This window comes from Hemicordylus capensis, chromosome 1 (assembly GCF_027244095.1).
Source record: "Hemicordylus capensis ecotype Gifberg chromosome 1, rHemCap1.1.pri, whole genome shotgun sequence".
NCBI classification, from domain to species: Eukaryota; Metazoa; Chordata; class Lepidosauria; order Squamata; family Cordylidae; genus Hemicordylus; species Hemicordylus capensis.
The window spans coordinates 244,706,186-244,725,722 of record NC_069657.1 but is presented as its reverse complement, the minus strand read 5'-3'; the positions used below and the strand labels follow the sequence as shown (position 1 = coordinate 244,725,722).

At 45.2% G+C, this 19,537-nt stretch overlaps 1 protein-coding gene across 1 annotated transcript in view; it reads left to right on the top strand.

The window, feature by feature from the left end:
- Window positions 1-7,535: 7,535 nt before the first annotated feature.
- LOC128334038 (meprin A subunit alpha-like) overlaps window positions 7,536-19,537 on the top strand; it is a 30,406-nt gene continuing 18,404 nt past the window's right edge. The window contains exons 1-8 of the mRNA XM_053270311.1: window positions 7,536-7,604; window positions 7,694-7,889; window positions 9,199-9,239; window positions 9,347-9,422; window positions 13,252-13,369; window positions 14,480-14,655; window positions 17,671-17,892; window positions 18,089-18,235. Of these exons, the coding sequence (XP_053126286.1) occupies window positions 7,536-7,604; window positions 7,694-7,889; window positions 9,199-9,239; window positions 9,347-9,422; window positions 13,252-13,369; window positions 14,480-14,655; window positions 17,671-17,892; window positions 18,089-18,235 (1,045 nt within the window). The remainder of the gene's footprint in view (window positions 7,605-7,693; window positions 7,890-9,198; window positions 9,240-9,346; window positions 9,423-13,251; window positions 13,370-14,479; window positions 14,656-17,670; window positions 17,893-18,088; window positions 18,236-19,537) is intronic.

Sequence of the window (19,537 nt, the reverse complement as noted above, 5' to 3'; positions counted from 1 at the left end):
CTCCAGCTGTTTTTGGACTACAGCTCCCATCATCTCCAGCCACAGTGGCCAGTAGTGAGGGATGATGGGAGTTGTAGGCCAACATCTGCAGGAGGGCCAAAGTTGAGCAGCCCTGCCCTAAAGGCTGATTGCAACCTGTCTTAGACAACCTACGTTTAAGGCTTCTGTAGAAGGCATCATTCTGCACTCCAAGTCGTCAAGAATTTAAAGTTGGTGATGTCCCAGCAGACTAGAGAAACTTCAGCCACTTCCCCTGAGTCATGAAGCATCTAGGGACTGACGCAAGACTCCTCATCACACCAAATGCATGTTTTAAAGTGCTCATCAAACTCTATACTAATATTTCTCCTTCCACACTATACCTGTTGTGTCCTGGATAACCTTGCCTAATTGAGCAATATAATATGAGATAGGCAAAAACCCCTCCACCAAGAGCCAATCAGATGAATTTTTCTCCTATTTATTCATCTGATTAGATGAATCTAATTCATCTAAAAAAAATTAGATGAAATTTTTCATCTTTCTAAAAAATTCCTATCTATCCCACAAAAGGATGGCCGGCTGGAACTCATGTTATATGCAAGGGTGCTTTTGAGACTATGCTGACTGCTGGACCAGGTGAGCAGGGGCTGCAAGGGCTCCCTCTAGCTCCACTCTCCCTGGCCTGACAGCCAATGCTATGCACAATTTAAAGAGAGGTAGGAGCAAGGAAGCCAGGACCTTGACAAGATGGGGCAAAAGGCAATATTCTGTGCTGAGGAAACCTCCATTATGTAAGCAGAATAAATTATGAAATGTAATCAATTTGCTTTGTGTATATCTGGTTATTTTTGCATAGCTTATCCTGCCATGAAGATATTACAACAAATTTGAACTTTTGAAGGAGGAGGAGGAATTGAGTTTTGGGTGGGAAGTTGGTAGAAGAGGGGATGGGGGGAAGATAGATATAGAGCCAGTTCTCAAGACCATAGATTCCTGGGTAAGAGGCATTAACCCAGGAATCTCTGGTCATCTGGGGCACCAGAAGTCTTCCCGACCCAGCAGTTCTGAAGCTAGGTAGCCCAGATCCGCTACCCAGATTAAAACTGAGGTAGGATTGAAACTGAGCCGTCTTACCTTTTCTTTATATCATCATGCTGCTGCTGGGTTTTTAACTGTTCCTGGGAAACCAGCAGCCAGGGAAAGGAGAATTGTTGCTGTATTGAGGGCTGCCATTCTGCTGCTTGCACAATGCACTGTGGGACACTGGAGGAGCTAGCTCAGGTTTTCTTCTTTTCTGGAGTGTATGGCAACCTGATCGTCAGCCCAACAAGGTGTTTGAGTCATCTGGGAGGCATAGGGTATGAGCATGCCTCCCCTCCAGCCCACTCCCATATGGTCAAGTGAAAGAGCCATAGACAATCCTTTAGATTATAAACCTTCAGTTACTGCCTGTTTTATTTTAATTGGCAACCTTTGAAAGAAGACAAGTGACCTATTAGAGAACTGAAGCCACAAATCACATTTAAGCTCTGCTTCGCTTTTCTGAAACTTTACTGCCAATGTACTTCAGACTACTCTCCCCAGCCATAAGAACTAGAAACTTACCTTCCAAAAACTTTAGATGAGGTTCTCGAGATGCCAAATGCTGTAGATGATATCAGATTCCTCACTTATATTTTAATTCTGCAGACAATGGCCATCTTCATCTATAACGCCCAGGGCAGATTAAGGCATAGGCAAGATAAGCACTTGCCTACGGCGGCAAATATTGAGAGGCGGCAAATTTTGAGGGTGGGGTGCATGCACTGTCCAGCTGTCTTCCCTGCCCAGGCTGACCACTGTCCTCTCACCTTTCATGCTGGGCTCACAGACCTACAGCACAGGCCTGCCTTCTACATGCCGCACTACTGAGAGACAAGGGAGGAGCGGACTGCAGTGGCCCAGTAGAAGGGCAGCTCCCCAACAGCTTGGTGTGTGACCATGTGCCCTGCCTCGCCGACGCAGTCAACGAAGAGGAGCTGGGGGAGAGGGAGCGGGAGTGGAGGAGGGGAGCAATTTGTGGCCACTGGGCAGAAGCGGTTGTGGTGCAGAGCCAGGTCTGGAAGGGGCGGGATGTGGCAGGGACTAGGCAACCAGGATGAGGAAAGGGGGTCTGTTTGTAATGAGCTAACAGGCCACGTCCACAGGCGGGGGGGGGGGGGGCAGTCAATGGTAAGAGATGGGAGAGGAGAGCTCAGCAATGTGGGGTGCAGGGGTATGTGGATGGCAGCCTGAACTTGTGGAAGAGCTGTGCATCCTGCAATTGATGACAGATTGCGGGGGCTGTGTGTACAGGCATGCATGCATGTGGGGGGAGGGAGCTGAGCAAACAACAATGGTAGGAGGGCCTGGTGGGCGGCTGTGCATGGAGGCAGTTGCTGGCTGCTCCTTGCTCCCACATCCAGTATGGAAGGAAGTTGCGAGGAGTTTCTTTGTGGGAAGAGCCAGGGCTCCATGTGTCTCATGTGGGTTTCTTTAATTGTTGGTGAGTTGCACTATGGCATTTATATGAGTGGGGGGGGGGGCAACAGCCATGGTGCAACAGCCCCCTGGCAGCCCTCCCCCCTCCTGCAGCAGCTCCTTCCTGTGCCTCCCTTTCCTGCCGACAATTTTTACACACGCGTGTGTGTGTGTGTTTTAAAGATGAGTCACTGGGTGGGGGGATGTTTAAAATAAACTAAGCCTAAATGAGGGGTATGTGTGTGTGTGATATATACTGCTGAGAATAATTTGCCTCTGTTGGGAGAGCGGCAGCAAATCTTTGGTTGCCTACAAGTGGCAAAAAGCTTAATCCACCCCTAATAGCGCCAAACCACGGGCTGATAAACCTGAGGTAAACTGAAAACCAGCTAAAGAACTAAGGGAGGCCAGTGGGGGAGGGGGAACCTCCACAACACCCCCCCCCCCACTGCTTCGGACAACTCCCCCGGAGGGGGTAAGTTGTTGTTGTTTTTAAAAAAAACCTTTTGGGGAAAAACCACCTTGAGAACCCCCCCCCGGGGGGGGGTTCGGTCTGGGGTCAAACTGAACCACCCCCTGCTTGGTCTGACCCCAGACCGAAACCTCTCTGGGGGTTTTTGAGGTTGTTGGAATTTTTAGTTTTTAAAAAATGTACCCCTACCAGGGGCGTTGTGTCGGTTGAGGTTCCCCCTCTCCCCGCTGGCCTCCCTTAGTTCTTCAGCTGGTTTTCAACCTTTCCCCCCAGTGCAGCAGTCATTTTGGAGGCTGCCGCACCTGCACAATAGGTTTCTGCATGGCCTGGGTCCTCCCAGGCCACGCAGAGTGTGGTGGCCTCCAAAATGGCCACCATGCTTTACGGGGGGTAAGGGCAAAAAATGGTTGAACTAAGGGAGGCTGGCGGGGTGAGGTTGAAACTCCGCAGATGCCCCCCCGCCGCCGCTGCCTCAGAGGGGATAAGTTTTTTTTAAAAAATAAAATTTAAAAAAAAAATCTTGTGAACACCCAGAGGGGTTTGGTCCAGGGTTGGACCCAACAGGGGATGGTTTGATTTGACCCCAAACAGTCTAACCGAATCGGTGCGACTTCTAGCACGTTCGACATAGAACCTGTTTGTACATCCCCTACCTCAGACCTGTGTAACCCATATTCTTGGTTGGTTAAATGAAACTAATTGCCAAAGGCACACAGTTAACTTTAGAAACCAGTACAGTCATTTACTGACTCTTTGGATTCTGAAGATCCCCCACACTCCAGATTTGCAGGCACATACTTTACAGCAAGGTTGAGCAGATGTAAGGCTTCCAGAGTTCTGGGAACCTCCGCAGATCCCCCCACTGCCTTGGACAACTCCCCTGGAGGGGGTAGTTTTAATAATAATTAAGCTCATGAACCCCCCGCCCCCGACTGAACCAAACCCAGGAGAGGGGGCGCTTCAAGTGGGCCTGGTATGGTATGGTTCAGGACCACTTCGGACTCGAACTGAACCAGAGCAGACGGTTCCATGCGCACTCCTAGTCTGAGGGGAGTTTGGTGGACATACCCAGCTTATTTTGAGACACTACACATGAGATTTTGGGCTTCTGCTGCCAAACTGCTTCACATAGGTCACATTCTAAATAGAACTGCTCAGTCACAGATCTACACTCCCATACAAACATTGCACATAACTGGGCATCCATCTATACAACCTACATTTTCTATATGCCATTATCAGTGTGTGAACTGGCCCTCTGTTGGCTCCATGTTAGAATCACATGAACCAAAGGCAGACTGTTTTTAAAACAACAACATGCATGTTCACGTCCATGCATATATATCGGTTCACTTGTCAATAAAATGAATTTTTAATATGCAATACTGCTCCAGAGATTGCAAGAGAGGTTTCTTGGTGAGACTGCAGGAGGCCAGCCAATTAGTGCCACACACATTTATGCTCTGTGTTGGACTTGAAGAAAATGAGAGTTATGTTTGGATTGCACATGATAAGGGCACTTCCAGAGCAGCCATACTGTTTTAAACATGTATGATTTCATCATTGCCCACAACTCACTTTCCCTTGTTTGTGTCTTTGGTGTCCAAACAAAAAGGAAGAGAAGGTGAGAGGTACAGTCTATACCAGGGTTCTTCATTGTGTGGCTCACGGACCAATAGGAGCCCACACAGATCTCAGTAGTAGCCTCTGGTTGCCACTTGCCCTCTCCCTCCTCCTGCTGCCACTAGCCCCCTGGCTCTGTATCTGCCTCCCATGCTGCAGCAGTAAGGGGGTTGATGTGCCTAGCTCCTCCTCACCTTCTTCCTGCCTCTGCTCCACTTCGCACTGGTTTGCGCAGCACTACAGTTAAAGGAGTCCTTACTGCTTGGGGTGTCGAGAACACCAGGATTTTCACCAGGCAGTCAATGCACCCCTTCCCATGCCACCCCAAGCGGTAAGGGCTCCTTCAACCATAGTGATAGATACATATATCAGGTGGTATACAGATTGGTCTCTGGTGCAACCCGGAGAGACCATATTATGCCTGTCTTGAAACAGTTACATGGGCTCCCGATTCTTTTTCGGGCAAAATACAAAGTGCTGGTCATTAGCTTTAAAGCCCTGAATGGCTTAGGTCCAAGTTATCTCAGAGAGTGCCTTCTTCTGCACGATCCCCACCGCACGTTAAGGTCATCTGAGGAGGTCCGTCTTCAGTTACCACTAGCACATCTGGTGGCGACTCAGAGGCGGGCCTTCTCTGTAGCCACTCCTGGGCTGTGGAATGCACTCCCTGCAGAAATACTGTAATCTGGTTTTCCAGGGTTTTAAAAAAAACATTGTTCTACATTGTTAATAGTTCTTATTACATTCTAAACATTCTAAATTGTTAATAGTTTTATGTTGTTTTTATAGTTTCTGATTTTAACTGTTCATTGATTTTAGTTGTTTTTATTTTAATGTAAACCACCCTGAGCCACTTTTGGAAGGGCAGTATAGAAATCAAATAGATAGGTAGATAGATAGATAGATAGATAGATAGATAGATAGATAGATAGAATGTCTACTGTACTTTAAAGCCATGTCAACACTGATGCTGCATATTCTGAAGAACGATTGTGTTCTATTTATATGCAGTGTATTTCTAGAGATACATATATCAGGTGGTAGATAAATATGATAAATAAATAAATAGTGCCGTACAAACCAGTGGGAAGGTGGTGCGGAAGCAGGAAGAAGGTGAGGGAGAACAAGAGAGGGACAGCAGCAAACCAGGGGCTAGGGCCAGGCCAGATTACACAGCACCGGGAGGGGGTGAGTGGAGCTTTGGCAGGCTGAGGGGCTAAGCAAAGCAGTGGTAGGACAGGGTGGGGGTACCCTAAAAATTGGCAGTGTCACCTTCCAAAAGTGGGGGGAGGGCTGCCCCGGGAAACTTGGTGGTGGCAGCCCCCACTTCCAAAACAGTGAAGAGAACTGGTCTATGTTGTGTTTTTCCCTTTAGGCTTCTTTCCAAGGTATGCAGCAAATGTCAAAAATGTATCATGCACAGAGTGGAGTGGTGGTCTCAGTCTACCCAGGCCCAGTGCTGATAGATTTGGTTTACAATTTCTGGCAGATTGGAAAATTAATCAAACACCCTCGGCCCATTCTTCCCCGTGTAGAACTCCCCTTGGTTCAATAGTGGTTCAGGGAGTGTGTGGTGGAAGCCCTTTCTCGTTACCATCCACACAGGGGAGTTGGGGTACAAAGTGTCCATTTCTCTTGCGCGAGACAGGATTAGGGAACTGGTGAGGGGCAGGTCCGGAGGATGCTGTAGACATGGTGCTCTCGCTTTCAGGATAATGGAGGCTGACTCCCATCATGCATAGGGTTGGTTCACAGAGTGCATAGGCGATTCTTTCCCTTCATTTTCACCCCCATCTTTTCTGAGTTGGTGTTGCAGCCCTCTGGTTATCAGTCTTCATGGCTTATTGCTAACTGCAGTGGAATTTTTGTCATCTCTGTTTGATGCCATGCTGCTTAGTTGTTCCTCTAAATCAGGGTTTCTCAACGTGTGGGTCCCCAGATGTAATTGGACTTCAGCTCCCATAATTCCCAGCCAAAGGCCACTGGGGCGGGGGATTATGGGAGTTGAAGTCCAATAATATCTGGGGACCCACACGTTGAGAAACCCTGCTCTAAATGCTAAGATGATAATTCCGCTGACACTGACATGATATTACATTAGTTACTTTACAGCCAAGTCAACACGGAGGCTGCATATTCTGAAGAACGATTGTGTTATATCTGTACGCAGTGTATTTCTTCATAGAATTGGGTGTTAATTATCAACCTAATCTTCTGATCTGAAACAAGTCCCTTGCTTAACCCAAGGGAAAAAGCATTTCAAAGGTTTAATAGGAAGCTGAAGATCCATAGCAGTGAACCCAGCTAGACTTAAGTACTTAATGTAACACATTGGGTGCAGTAACATCATGTAGGAGGGGCGCTTTTAGGAATTTGAGGGCTTCAGGCAAGCATCCTTAGAATGCCCATATGATATTCAGAAGCACTGGTAGCACAACCTGTGGTGGACACTGACAAACATGATTGGATCATCAGAGTCATGTCCCCTCTCTTCTTAGTTTCTGTGAACTCACATAAATTATTAGCAAAGAGGAGGGCTAAGCTCGGAGACCATGATACCCTTATAAATATCCTCTTCTACAAAACTGATTTTCTTTTCATTTCAGTTAATTTTGTGAGAAGAGGTTGACAGACAGATAACAGCTGTGTGGATTCTGCAAGGTGAATTCAAACTGTGACACATGCCTGCTTCCAGCCACTGCTGGAGGTGGTCCTGCAGCACAAGATAAGGAAGTACAAACAGCTCTGGTTCCTCACGTAGATGTTTTGCAGGTGGACTTCAGCCAATGGTACTAAAATGCCATTGCGTGGCAAAGTACTGTTTGTAATTTTGGTAACACCCAAGGGTGGGGGGAGGCTCCAGCTGTCTCACTTGAGTGCCACTGCAAAAGTTCAACAAGCTGCTTTATATGCTGAGAATAAGAGATTAGCAGGTCGATTTCTCCCAGCCACTTCAGCCATGGTTTCCAGTACTGTCTCCCACTTCTTCAGCTTCATAATGCTTTTTGCACATTGCATCTCCTTTTCGGTAAGTCTCACACGAGTGTTGCTGCTTTATTGTGTCTTTCTGTAGCTGCCAAGCACAATGACCACATTATGTTTCTCTTCTTCTTTTAGGTCAGGCACTTCACACAGAAAGATGGTAAGCACTCACTAAAACTGTCCTGCCAAAACGTTATCATTTTGTGTTCGTGGGGACTTGAGAATGGAGAAGGCCTGAACCACTGGATCGGAAACTTAACGTTATTACTATTATGTTGCTTAGATGCTGATGCCGGTGAGCTGAGAAAGGATATCCCAGAAATAAATGCAGGCGAGTTGCCTTATTTTGTAGATGCCATGTTTTAAGAAAGTTAATCTTAACCCCCAACCCCCCCCCCCAATATTTTAAAATAGTCATAAAGAAAGATAAAAGCAAGCAAACAAGTGTGAGAATCCTGCTCTTTATGTCTCTGCCAGCATTCTGGCATTTTCCACAGTGGCTCTTTTTAAATATGCTGTCTGTGCTCTTGACATTGTCCATTTATGGTGGATCTGTATTGTGGATCTGTGATGTGGGTCAGTGACTGACATCCAGACTAAGTTGCTCAATAGTACTTCTCAAGAGTTCATAAAGGACTACTTAATTTCAATAGGACTACTCAAAGAGTAAATTAGTCTGGCTGGCTGTCAGTGTGTCCTGGAGACTGATGCTCCAGAGCCAAAACTAAATTGATATTTCCTTTACCCTCTAGGAATGGTTTTGAGAACTACTTTTGCATTGTTATAATCAATCCTGTTGCTGGACAAGAATATCATTTAAGAAGGTCTCAGTAAAACTTTTAAAAGTATATAACAGGAGCAATCTTCTCAACAGAATTCAACAAATTTACTGGATGGATATTTCTCTGTGACTACATTTTGCTCTATATACAACTAAGAGTGAGAGAGAAACTCCTTTCAGCTTACCTGAAGTTCATTTTTTCTCTCCAATATTCCCAAGAGGTTCAAAAAACCTACAGACTTTCTGAGGATGTCTGTGAAAGCTCAGAAGAAGAAGAAAAAACAAATGAGAGAAGCACATGCACCCTTCCCTTCCAAACTCCATGTCTCCTTCCCAAGTGAATTCTTCCGTCTTTAATAGGGATTGTTATTTACGGCCTTGCGTATTATAGTTTCTTTTTGCCATATTGCAATTTGCCATATTGACTGGAATTGATGAAGAAAATGGGCAACAGAAAATTCGGACAATCTGTTTTCCAGTTGCCAGTATTTGCAACAGTTTTGGGCTTATTTTAGCTTTATAGTCATCTAGTTGTGTGGAACTCATCATTGTGTATGCAGCCATTGCAATGGGAAGAACCATTATTTTTGGACTTTTACCATGATCTCTTCAGAGAGATATTTATGCACAACAATTGTTTATGATCTATCACTGTGAGTTGCATGATCATGATCATTTTGATGATGTGAATTTTCATAGCAGTATCGGGTTACTTCATTTTTGTACAGAAGTAGTGGAGTCATTTTGTTATAGCGTGTTTTTGTAAACATCTTCCAACAGTGAAAGTCTATTTTTAATTATGCAGGGAATCCTGTTTTGCATTTTGATTTAAATACCTCCCTAACTGCCTTCCTTTCAGCTGCTGGGCTGAGTCTCTTTCAGGGGGACATTTTACTGCCTGTGAGTCATTTGTAAACTTTCATACCTTTTATTCTTATTGAACCCAGACTGTTCTATTTGCCACAGGGTAAAATAATCTAAGCTTAATCTTTCCCTGTTTTCAACAGAGACAACGTAGTGCCCTGAGAGATGAGAAGTGCCGATGGAAGCTCCCCATTCCTTTCATTCTGTCTGACAGCCTGGGTAAAATAAACCTATCAGGACGCAATACTTTCCAGGTCAAAATCTGATCCCATTGTGGCTTCAGGATAACATTTTCATCTGTGGAGCAAATACATTGCATCAAATATCCACAATAACTGAGTTACCTAGGAACCCTCAGAAGTATACATATTCAAGTTGCTTAGGGCAATATCCACCAGAAAGGTCACCTGACAAACTCTGTTAAAGTGAATGGAAGGGAGTGAACATACCTCTCATTCTTTTTAGCAGGGGGGAGCATGGGTTTGACTTACCACCAAATTTCACCTAAAGCAAAACCATTTCAAGCAAATTGTGAAATTCCTGCTGAGACATAGCACCCAAAGGATTCCGAAAAGGCTTTGATAAGGCTGGCAAATTTTTTCAAGGGTGTTTGTTTGCAAATCCTAGGTTGTAGGGAAAAGAGAAAGGGAAAATTTGTAGGGAAAATTTGGTTGTAGGGAAAAGAGAAAGGATTGGCACAGGAGGGGGCAGATCACACCTTTTAGGGAACTATGGCTGTCATTTGCTGACACTTATTTTAACCACTGAAAGGACGGAGACAAAGGCTGCATCTTTAAGCACAGTTACTTTATTTGTTTGTTTGTTTATATCTATGTAAACCGCTTGGGGAACTTTTTGTTGAAAAGCAGTAGATAAATATCCACTGTCCCCATTCAGTTTATGGCTCATCAAGCTGAACATAGCCTGCCAGCTATGAATCATTATATGGCCCACAGGTGCTGGGCTACCACCCTCTTTGCTGACATTCCAGACAGGCAGCAAAAAGAGAAGTTTACTGAGCCCTGGTGCCTCACCACATGTGGCTGGTGGCCTGTGTTCAGCTTGGTGGGTCACAGATTGTGCAACACTGGTTTCAATCACCTACAATCCTGTTGCAGAATGCCATGCCCATAATTACCACAGCTTCACCTTGGAGAGTTTACAGACTGTTCTGCAAAGGGCATAGTTCATGTTCTGTTCCCTGCCCCTGATGATAAGGGCAGTTGTTATGTGTGACAAACATCTCTATGGGTGACAAACATCTCTATGCTGTGAAAAGCTTCACTGACTGATTTCTAGAGATCACCTTCCTGTCAAGGCTGTAGAATCACAGAGCTGGGTGGGTGGGTAGGCTTTTAGGCTATCTAGGCCAACCTCCTGCTCAGTGTAGGAACTCCAGAGCTAGAACATCCCCAACAGATGGCTTTCAGCCTCAGCCTGAAAACCTCCATTGAGAGAGAGAGAGAGAGAGAGAGAGAGAGAGAATCCACTTCTCCTTCAGGTAACTGGTTCCATTACCCAATTGCTCCTTCCATTGGGCCTTCACTTACTGGGTGGCTGTGGAGAGCAGAGCAATGGCAGGAGCAAACCTTTCTCATTCTCCCATCTGTGCTCTTTTACAGTTCCCAGATGGAACATAGGAAGTGGCCATATACCGAGTCAGGCCCTTGGTCCATTTAGCTCAGTATTGTCTACACAGACTGGCAGCAGCTTCTCTAAGGTTACAGACAGGAGTCTCAACCCTATCTTGGAGATGCTGCTAGGGAGGGAACTTGGGAACTTTTGCATGCAAGCATGCAGATGCTCTTCCCAGAGAGGCCTCATCCCCCCAGCTGTTTTTGGACTACAACTCCCATAATCCCCAGCCACAGTGGCCAATAGCCAATCTGCAGGTAGGCCGAAGTTGAGCAGCCCTGCCCTAAAGGGAATTTCTTACAGTGCTCACATGTAGTCTCCCATTCAAATACAAACTAGAGTGGACCTAGCTTAGCAAACAGGACAATTCATGCTTCCTACCACAAGACCAGTTCTCCTCCCTTGCGCCCACACCCTGGCATTGTCCTGGGAGGATGACATCTTGGATTTGTAGATGATAATGTTGGGAGGAGGCAGGTGGATTGCCTCTTCTTCTTACTATTCCCCTCATCCCCCATCTAAACTGCTTTGAGAAATTTTGTTGAAAAGCAGTAGAGAAGTGGTGACGACGATGACAACGATGACGACTGACATACCATGCAATGCTATGTGCATGTTTACTGCAACATGAGCACTGCTGCATCTTTCTAATGCAAGCTGTGCATGCTTGCAGAAATGCCAAAGCTGCACAAGGGCGGTCGCACGGCTATTTGTTTCCATTGGTCATGCTATTAGACAAGTCTCCGTGCTGACTTTCAGCATTTGCACAAATTGCGCTTTTGCAGTTTACATTAGGAAGACACCGCCTAGAGATTAACATATCAGACAGTATTAAAAAAATGATAAATAAATAAAGACACAGCAGCACCCGCATTGCATGGAGTGCCTCCAGAGCATTGTGCAGTATGTCATTTACCATTAATAATGGATTGCTGCTTCTCACCACTGGTAAGCCTCCCCACTGGGGCCTGGCTTCCTGGATTGCGGAGAGCAACGGCGGCAGCAGATGATCCTCCAGGGCTTCAGGGATTGGCCAGGCAGGTGTGGGCTTTTTCATAGGCATGGGACATTGGCTAGTGCCTGACTTGGTTGGACCCTAATGCTGCCCATGGCCTGTTCCTGTGTCCAATGAGGGCACAGGGACAGGCCATGTTACTTTTTCTGCTCAGTTAACAGCCCTTGCTACATGAAATCATTATAATAGCCATGAACATGATCCAGCACATCCCTTTTCTTGTGTACAGAATAGAGATGTGCCCAAACCCATACTCACAGGCCATGTGCATGCTGATGTTGTGTGCAGGCTGCTGGGAGCAGTGCCGCAGCTGCACCAGGCCTTTTGTGAAGTGAGCTCCTTGCCCAGAAAAGCAGTGGGGCAGTGGAGGAGCAAGGAAGGACCCACTTACCTGCTCTTTAAAGGAACCAATCCCCACTTCGCCCATGGCTGCCCGAGCCAGTTTGGGCACATCCCTAGTACAGAATAAAGCTTACTTCTATTCCCCATCCTCAAATTTTAGGGCCGAACTAGACATTATCATAATTATGCAGCTGCCAGCAAATGCAGCAAATGAACATCTTTTCCCCTTTTCTCCTTTCAAGACATCAGGTAGAACTTACTTGGTGGTGTTATGTTTTGATGTACATGTACCACATTTCCCTGCCACTGCGATCAGCAGCTAACGATGTGAAGTGATGGGCACTTATAAAATGCATCATATAAAGTTCTGTCTGATATCATCTCACACATGAACCCATAGATTCCAGTTGTGGTCCATAAGACAAGAATAGTCAGTAAATCATACCTATTGAGTATTTAAAATCTGAATAACCTAACAGGAATATAAAATACAACAGCTGCCCAGAGATTTAAGTTTGGGTGGGGTATACATTTGATAAATAAATACAATAAATAAATATTTTAAATTGAGTGGCTGCTCAGTGATGGAGCAGCAGTTTTATACAGCATCTATAAGGTTCCAAGTCCAGTTCCTGGTATCTCTGGCTAAAGGATCTCAGGGCCAAAGAGAAATTCAGCTGGAGAGTGACGGTACTTTCCTGTCAGATTAGGCAACCCTGGGCTAGAGTTGTACTGCATTCATGTAAGGAAGCGCTTTCTATCTTAACTGAATGAATACTGCACACTAACAAATAAAGCCACCTATTAAGTGCCCCCATACTGACATTCACCTAAGTGGAATAAAACATTCCCAGTCTTCAGAAACATAAACTTTATGGCAGGGCTACTCAGCTTTGGCCCTTCTGCAGATGTTGGCCTATAACTCCCATAATCCCTGGCTATTGGCCACTGTGACTGAGGATTAAAGGGAGTTGTAGTCCAAAAACGGCTACGGGGCCAGAGTTGAGCAGGCCTGCTTTATGGTAACAATAGTTTTATAAATTTTACTTTCTTTAGATCTAAATGCCAAAGGGGTGATTCTTAAAGCACTTGAAGGATTCCGCTTAAAATCGTGTGTCAATTTTAAAACATATGATGGCGAGAGATCATTTATAAAATTTGAGAAGCTTGCTGGGTAAGTCACAAGACCTTGGTGAGGTGGTCTTTAAGCCAGTTTTTCTTTCAGAGAAGTTTGGATGAGGCACAGTGTCATAAGTGCAGTTTCAGGTTCTTCTCGTGAAGGGATGTGGAGAAACTCCCTGTGAAAATTCTCTGCTGTTTCTCCTTGAGAGGAACAGAAGTGGCATTTTCAAGCACCAGGATGAATCTACAGGCACAGCAGTGGTCTCTGCAAAACTGTACACTTTTAGAAGCTCCTGAAATTATTTTCAAATTTTACCTTTGGAGAAATTTCAGTTCCAGTCCAGACCAGTGTTTACAAATGACTGTGACTTGGCCATGATCTGTTGCTTAGGTTCTCCCTCAGCTGCTTTTGAACTCACAGTTTGGTTCGTTGCTAACATTTTTCTGAAGTTACTTCGGGTCTCAGCAAGGGTCAGGCTCCAGACTGGTGGGTTATGGGACCCAGAAGTCGGCCTGGCTGTAAATTAGGATTGCTTTGGTCACCATTGCAGGGTGAGTGTATGTGGCTGGAGGGAGAAGAGCAGCACAGGAGAATCAAGGGCTTTCCAAACCAGCTAGCCCCTAAAACCTTAACTAGCAAGGTGAGCTCAGAGGCGAGTTCCTCTGATTTTACCCCTGGACTTTGGGGCCAAAGTCCAGGGCCTCCACACCCCCTGGGGGCCTGCAGATCTTTTTTAGTCTGTCCTGGGTGGTTTGGTCACATTAAAAATGTGTTAACAATACTGGGGGGGAGGGGGGCTCCAAAGGTGCACCTCTGGGTGAGCTACTCAGGGGCCTTGGTGGTCTCAGTAGTGCCAGTGCTGACCAGCTTGGGGCTGGTGAGACCTGAAGAACCTCATCAGCACACAGCCAAGGTTCATGGGCCACGAGGGACCAAGATCCGTTGTGCTACCAATCTGCTGCACACAGCCAGGGTTGTGTCACTTGGGTGGTATCCTCACTTTGGTAGCAGGGGGTGGTGTTATCTTTAGTCATGTTTCAAAATAAAAGTGTCAAGTTAATAACATTGTGGCCCAAAGTACTAACTGGCTGCTATGCCTGTGTCTTCATCCTGGGAATATAGGGGCAATCAAGCACCATTATTTCTGTTGATGTCTTTCAGGTGCTGGTCTATAGTTGGAGCTACAAATAAAGGCCAAAACCTTTCTGTTGGTGTTGGGTGTGACCACAAAGGCATTGTGTCACATGAAATCTTACATGCTCTGGGACTCTTCCATGAGCAAACAAGGACAGATCGAGATGATTATGTTAAAATCTGGTGGGACCACGTGGCTCCAGGTTGGTTTCTAATCTCACGGACAGATCTGGACTATAGAAACTGCAGCTGCCTTGTTTATCCTAAAAGAAAATTAGATGCTTGCACATCCAAGGTTGGCTTTGCAGATAACATTGTAAAACAGATACTTTGGAGAACACATTGGTGATTATCTTCTCTGCTGACATGTATGGTTTCCTTTTGCAATCCTCCAATGCACCTTTTTTCATTTTGGTGATTCCAAAATTGCTCTTTCAAGGTTGTGTGTGTGTGTGAACTCAGGAGATAGAACGTTCAAAATGGTCACCGACAGTGTTCCTCGTGAGAGGGAATCCTAGATGCTGTTGACTACAGCTCCCAGAATCCCTAGCTGCAGTGGGCTTTGTCTGAGGATGCTGGGAGTTGTAGTCAAGAACATCTGGGATTTTCTGTTAGAGGGGACACTGGTCACAGAGCCATGACACAAACAAGTATTCACACTTGCAGGTTGTAATGGATTTTGAAGTGATTGAAAGAGCTCTATCTACTGCAGGGAACTTAACAACAGGGGGAGGAAAATTTAAGGCTTGTAGAAGCAATTTTTTTTTTTTTTGCCAGAACCTTGGGAGCTGCCTCCACAAAACTGCAACTTGGAGGGGCAGAATTTAAGAAGTCATGAAAAGAGATGGAAAGTTAGGGCTGGCTGACAGGCAGGACTGTAAATACGGTGGTCCCTCAACTTACGAACTACTCGACATAAGTATTTTTCGAGTTACAAACGGCAGTTTTAGATCCGGTTTTAGATGCGGTTTTTTCGACTTACAAATTTTTAGATGGGGTTTCCTCGACTTACAAATTTTACATGCGGTTTCCTTGACTTGCCTGCCTGTTTACAGCCTGTTTATTCTTGAAAAGAAATGTTCCTGTGCAGTTTGCAAGCCTTACTGGGGGTCTGGGTCTTTTTTCTAGGCTCCGGAACGCATTAATCCGTTCCCAATGCATTCCTATGGGAAACCGCTTTTCGACTTACGAACTTTTCGACTTACAAATGTGCATTCGGAACGGATTAATTTCGTAAGTAGAGGGACCACTGTATAACACTGAGGTGAGTTTTGGCAGAGTCAAAACTCACAAGGAGAGAGAATGGGATTCTTCAGAGCCTGCCTGATAATCTGACAGGGGCTGTGGAGAAGCTGTGTGGGGTGGGGTGGGAGATACATGGTCATCTAGAAAAGCCCTCTGCTTTTCATACTAGGGAAGATAACTAGAACAGATTATAAATCTGTAAGCTTCCTGATAAAAATGCATAGAATCCATAGATGCCAAGATGGATCTGACAAGAATAAAACCTGCCTGACTAATCTTATCTCTTTTTTAAACAGTTTACTAATTTAGTGGATTGTGGGAATGCTGTGGGTGTGATTTATCTTGATTTCAGCAAATCATTGGACAAAGATCCCCATGACATCTTGGTTGACAAACTGGTAAAAAGGGGGATCTATGATGATACCATCACTTGGGTTCACAAACGGCTGGGAAATGATACCCATGTGCTCTTCAATGGCAGCTTGTTGAACCGGAGGGAGGTTTTGAGTGAGTTACTGCAGGGCTCTGTCCTCGACCTGATACTCTTCAACATTTTTATGAGAGACTTGGAAGAAAGGGTGGAGGGAATTCTTACAAATTTGCAAATGACGCAAAAATGGGAAGGATAGATAACAGCTCAAAAGACAGGACTAACACTAAAAATCAGTTTGATAGAATGTGAAACAAGGCTGGAACTAACACACCGAAATCAACAGAGAGGAATTCAAAGTTTTGCACTCAGACCAAAAAAAAAGTCAAATGTACAGGTAAGGAATGGTGAATGGCTTGCAAGTCGCACATGTGAAAAGGACCTTGAGATTGCAGTGGGTCTCACAAGCTGAACATGAGTGTGATGTGCTGTGATGTGTCTGCAAAAGAGGATAGTGTGGATGTATGCTGCATTAATAGAAATATTGTCCTATTAACCTGCCACATCCTGGGTCCATGCACCAGGGAGATAGCACAATTCATAAACTAATGGGCCCAAGATAGCACATGCCTTTCAGTAGGGGGTCACAGGTCACCAACCGCCACCGCCACCACCACCACCACCACCACCACCATTTTCTTCCTCTTCATGCAGGTGGTGCTGAAGTCATCGCTATCTTCTTGAAGGTCTTCCTTCCCACTTAGTATAGTCTGCTGCTATAGGCTTCTATTGGAATGATAAACGCTCTCTCTCTCTCTCTCTCTCTCTCTCTCTCACACACACACACACACACACACACACACACACACACACACACACACCCTAAAGTTCTCATATACCTTCTTGACCATCTCCTCCTACTGTTGTCCTTGCTGCCTGTGGTTGACATTCCACACTACAGAACTTCGGTTTAGGGATTCACTGGGGCTGCTGAGCAGCATGAAAGGCGGACCCAGAGGTACTGCAGAGGCAAGAGGTCTCAGAGGCAAGATTTGAAACCGTGTATGGGTACTTGTGTTGTGCTACTTGCATTGTTTCCAAGTGTACATGGAATATATGAGTATATACATATGAGTATATACATATGTATGTGTGTGTTTTTGTGCATATATATATTGCAGAGGAGATTCAGGTGCCACTCCTGCCCTTTCACACTGTCCATTAAATCATCCCTACCTACCTGCACTTTAGAGAGAATTGGCAGGACCTGGGACAAGTGCTGGAACATTTTGTTGAGCCAACTGCTGTGTAGAAACATTGCTTGTGTGCTTAAGATCAAGCTGCCATTACCAGTGTGGAGAAAACCAGGGCCCTTTTTCTGGTTTTGTGATATGTGGTGAGATTGGCGCCATTCATTTTGGAAAACCTCAGCAGGCCTACAACAAACAAGTGGGATAAAGACTGATAGGATATGTATTGAGTTCCTTGGGTAACTTTTTCACAAGTATATGTTCAAAGCAGAGGGCAACTTCCAAAATAATCCTAGAACTACAGTGTTTGAATCAGAATTGGCCACCATCATAATTGTTGGTTCATTTTACAGGTCAAGAGTACAACTTCAAGAAATATGGCACTGACCTTCTTACTGACTTGAATACTCCCTATGATTATGAGTCCATCCTGCACTATGGTCCATTTTCTTTTTCTAAAAATGAGAGTTTACCAACAATGACTACCAGCATACCAGAATACAATTCCATTATTGGCCAGCGAAACGATTTTAGCTCTATTGATCTCGAACGACTCAATCGCATGTACAACTGCAGTAAGTCCTTACTGAGACAGTGAATTTCCAGACTAACTAGTAACATATCACCTTTTGAACATAATTCAATATTGGGTACCCAGTAAAATTGGGTTTGGGGGTTTTTATTTTAAAAGGGGTGGCTGGGTGGGTCAGTGGGAAGATATTTACATTTGGTCTCTTCATATACAATATATATATAAAAATTCTTCTTCAGCAACTTCTCTCACCCTTTTGGACCAATGTGATTTTGAGCCAGCTGATGCATGTGGCATGGTTCAGGGAACAGAAGATGATACTGACTGGATTCATAAGAAGAGCAGCCCTGGGAAACAGGACCACACATTCAGTGGACAGTGCGAAGGTAAAGCCAAGCAAAGTATAAAGGAAAGATCTTGCTGTTGAATTGGTGTCGACTCCTGGCGACCACACAGCCATGTGGTTTTCTTGGTATAATACACGAGTGGTTTACCATTGCCTTTCTCCCACACAGTATGAGATGATGCCTTTTGCTGTTGTCACTGAAGTGAGCACCTGCCTCCAGCACCTTCCTATATCACTGCTGCCCGGTATAGGTGACTACAATATGTATTTACTAGGCGTGTTCTGGGAAGTACACCAGCGGGGATTCGAACTAACAGCCTCTTGCTTCCTAGGCAAGCTGCTTCCCCACTGCACAACAGTCCACATTCTTGTGTGATCAAGAAACACAGACCAGCCTGGGGCTGTAAAAGTTGGTCCAGGTTTGATCCTAAGGCTAGCGAGTACGGGGAAGAGGTTTAACTCTCAGCTCCATGGGGTCCTCTTTTGAGTGAATGTAGGATAAAACAATGGTTTTACACTTGGGAGATACTTGCAGTGAAAGCAAAGCCTATTTCTCCTCCCTGACTCTGGGTGGCATGGGACACACTAGCAGGAAATCTGTAGGGGCTGATATGGGAGCAAATCCAAGGCTCATTTCCTCCTGCTATGTTGTTGTTCCTTGTGGCTTTCCAGTCAATCTCTCCCTCCCTCTACACACACATTGTGAATGTTGTGAGGAATCTAGATGTCTTTCCTCAAGAAAGCTCCTGTTATAGGGGAGCTGCACCCACCTCTCGCCATGGTTCCAATCCAGACCGCTTCCTCCATGGCTGCTATTTGTCAAGGGGAAAAAGAAATAATTGGTACAGATGAGAACGTTTTACCCTTCAACAAATGGCAGCTGTGGGGGTGCTATCTGGATTGATACCATGGTGGCAGGAGGCAGGGTTAAAAACCCCTCCACCTGACCACTGTCCAGATCTGTGGGGACCTGATCTTGCTACTACTTGCTGTAAAAAACCCCACCAAGCACAGAAATGCTAAGCATGCACACACTTTTTTATAACATGTAATTTGACTTTATGTCTCCTAAGTTAGGAAAGGTGAGGGCTCTGTTCTGGCTTACCTGCAACTCTGGGTCAGCTGCTACTGAGATCCGGGGGCAGAAAGGATGGGAAGGCCTCCTTGCCCTTTCTGCTGCTCAGTCTTCCTTGTCCTGAAGAATTCATAGAATTCGGCTTTGTGGATTCAGCATCTCAATAGTATAGAATTTAGAACTTGCCACTATTCACTGCACATCATTTAGAAATCTTGGAAGTCAGCTAAGCAGTGGTAGTGTTTGCTCAAGAAAATTTAAACAAAT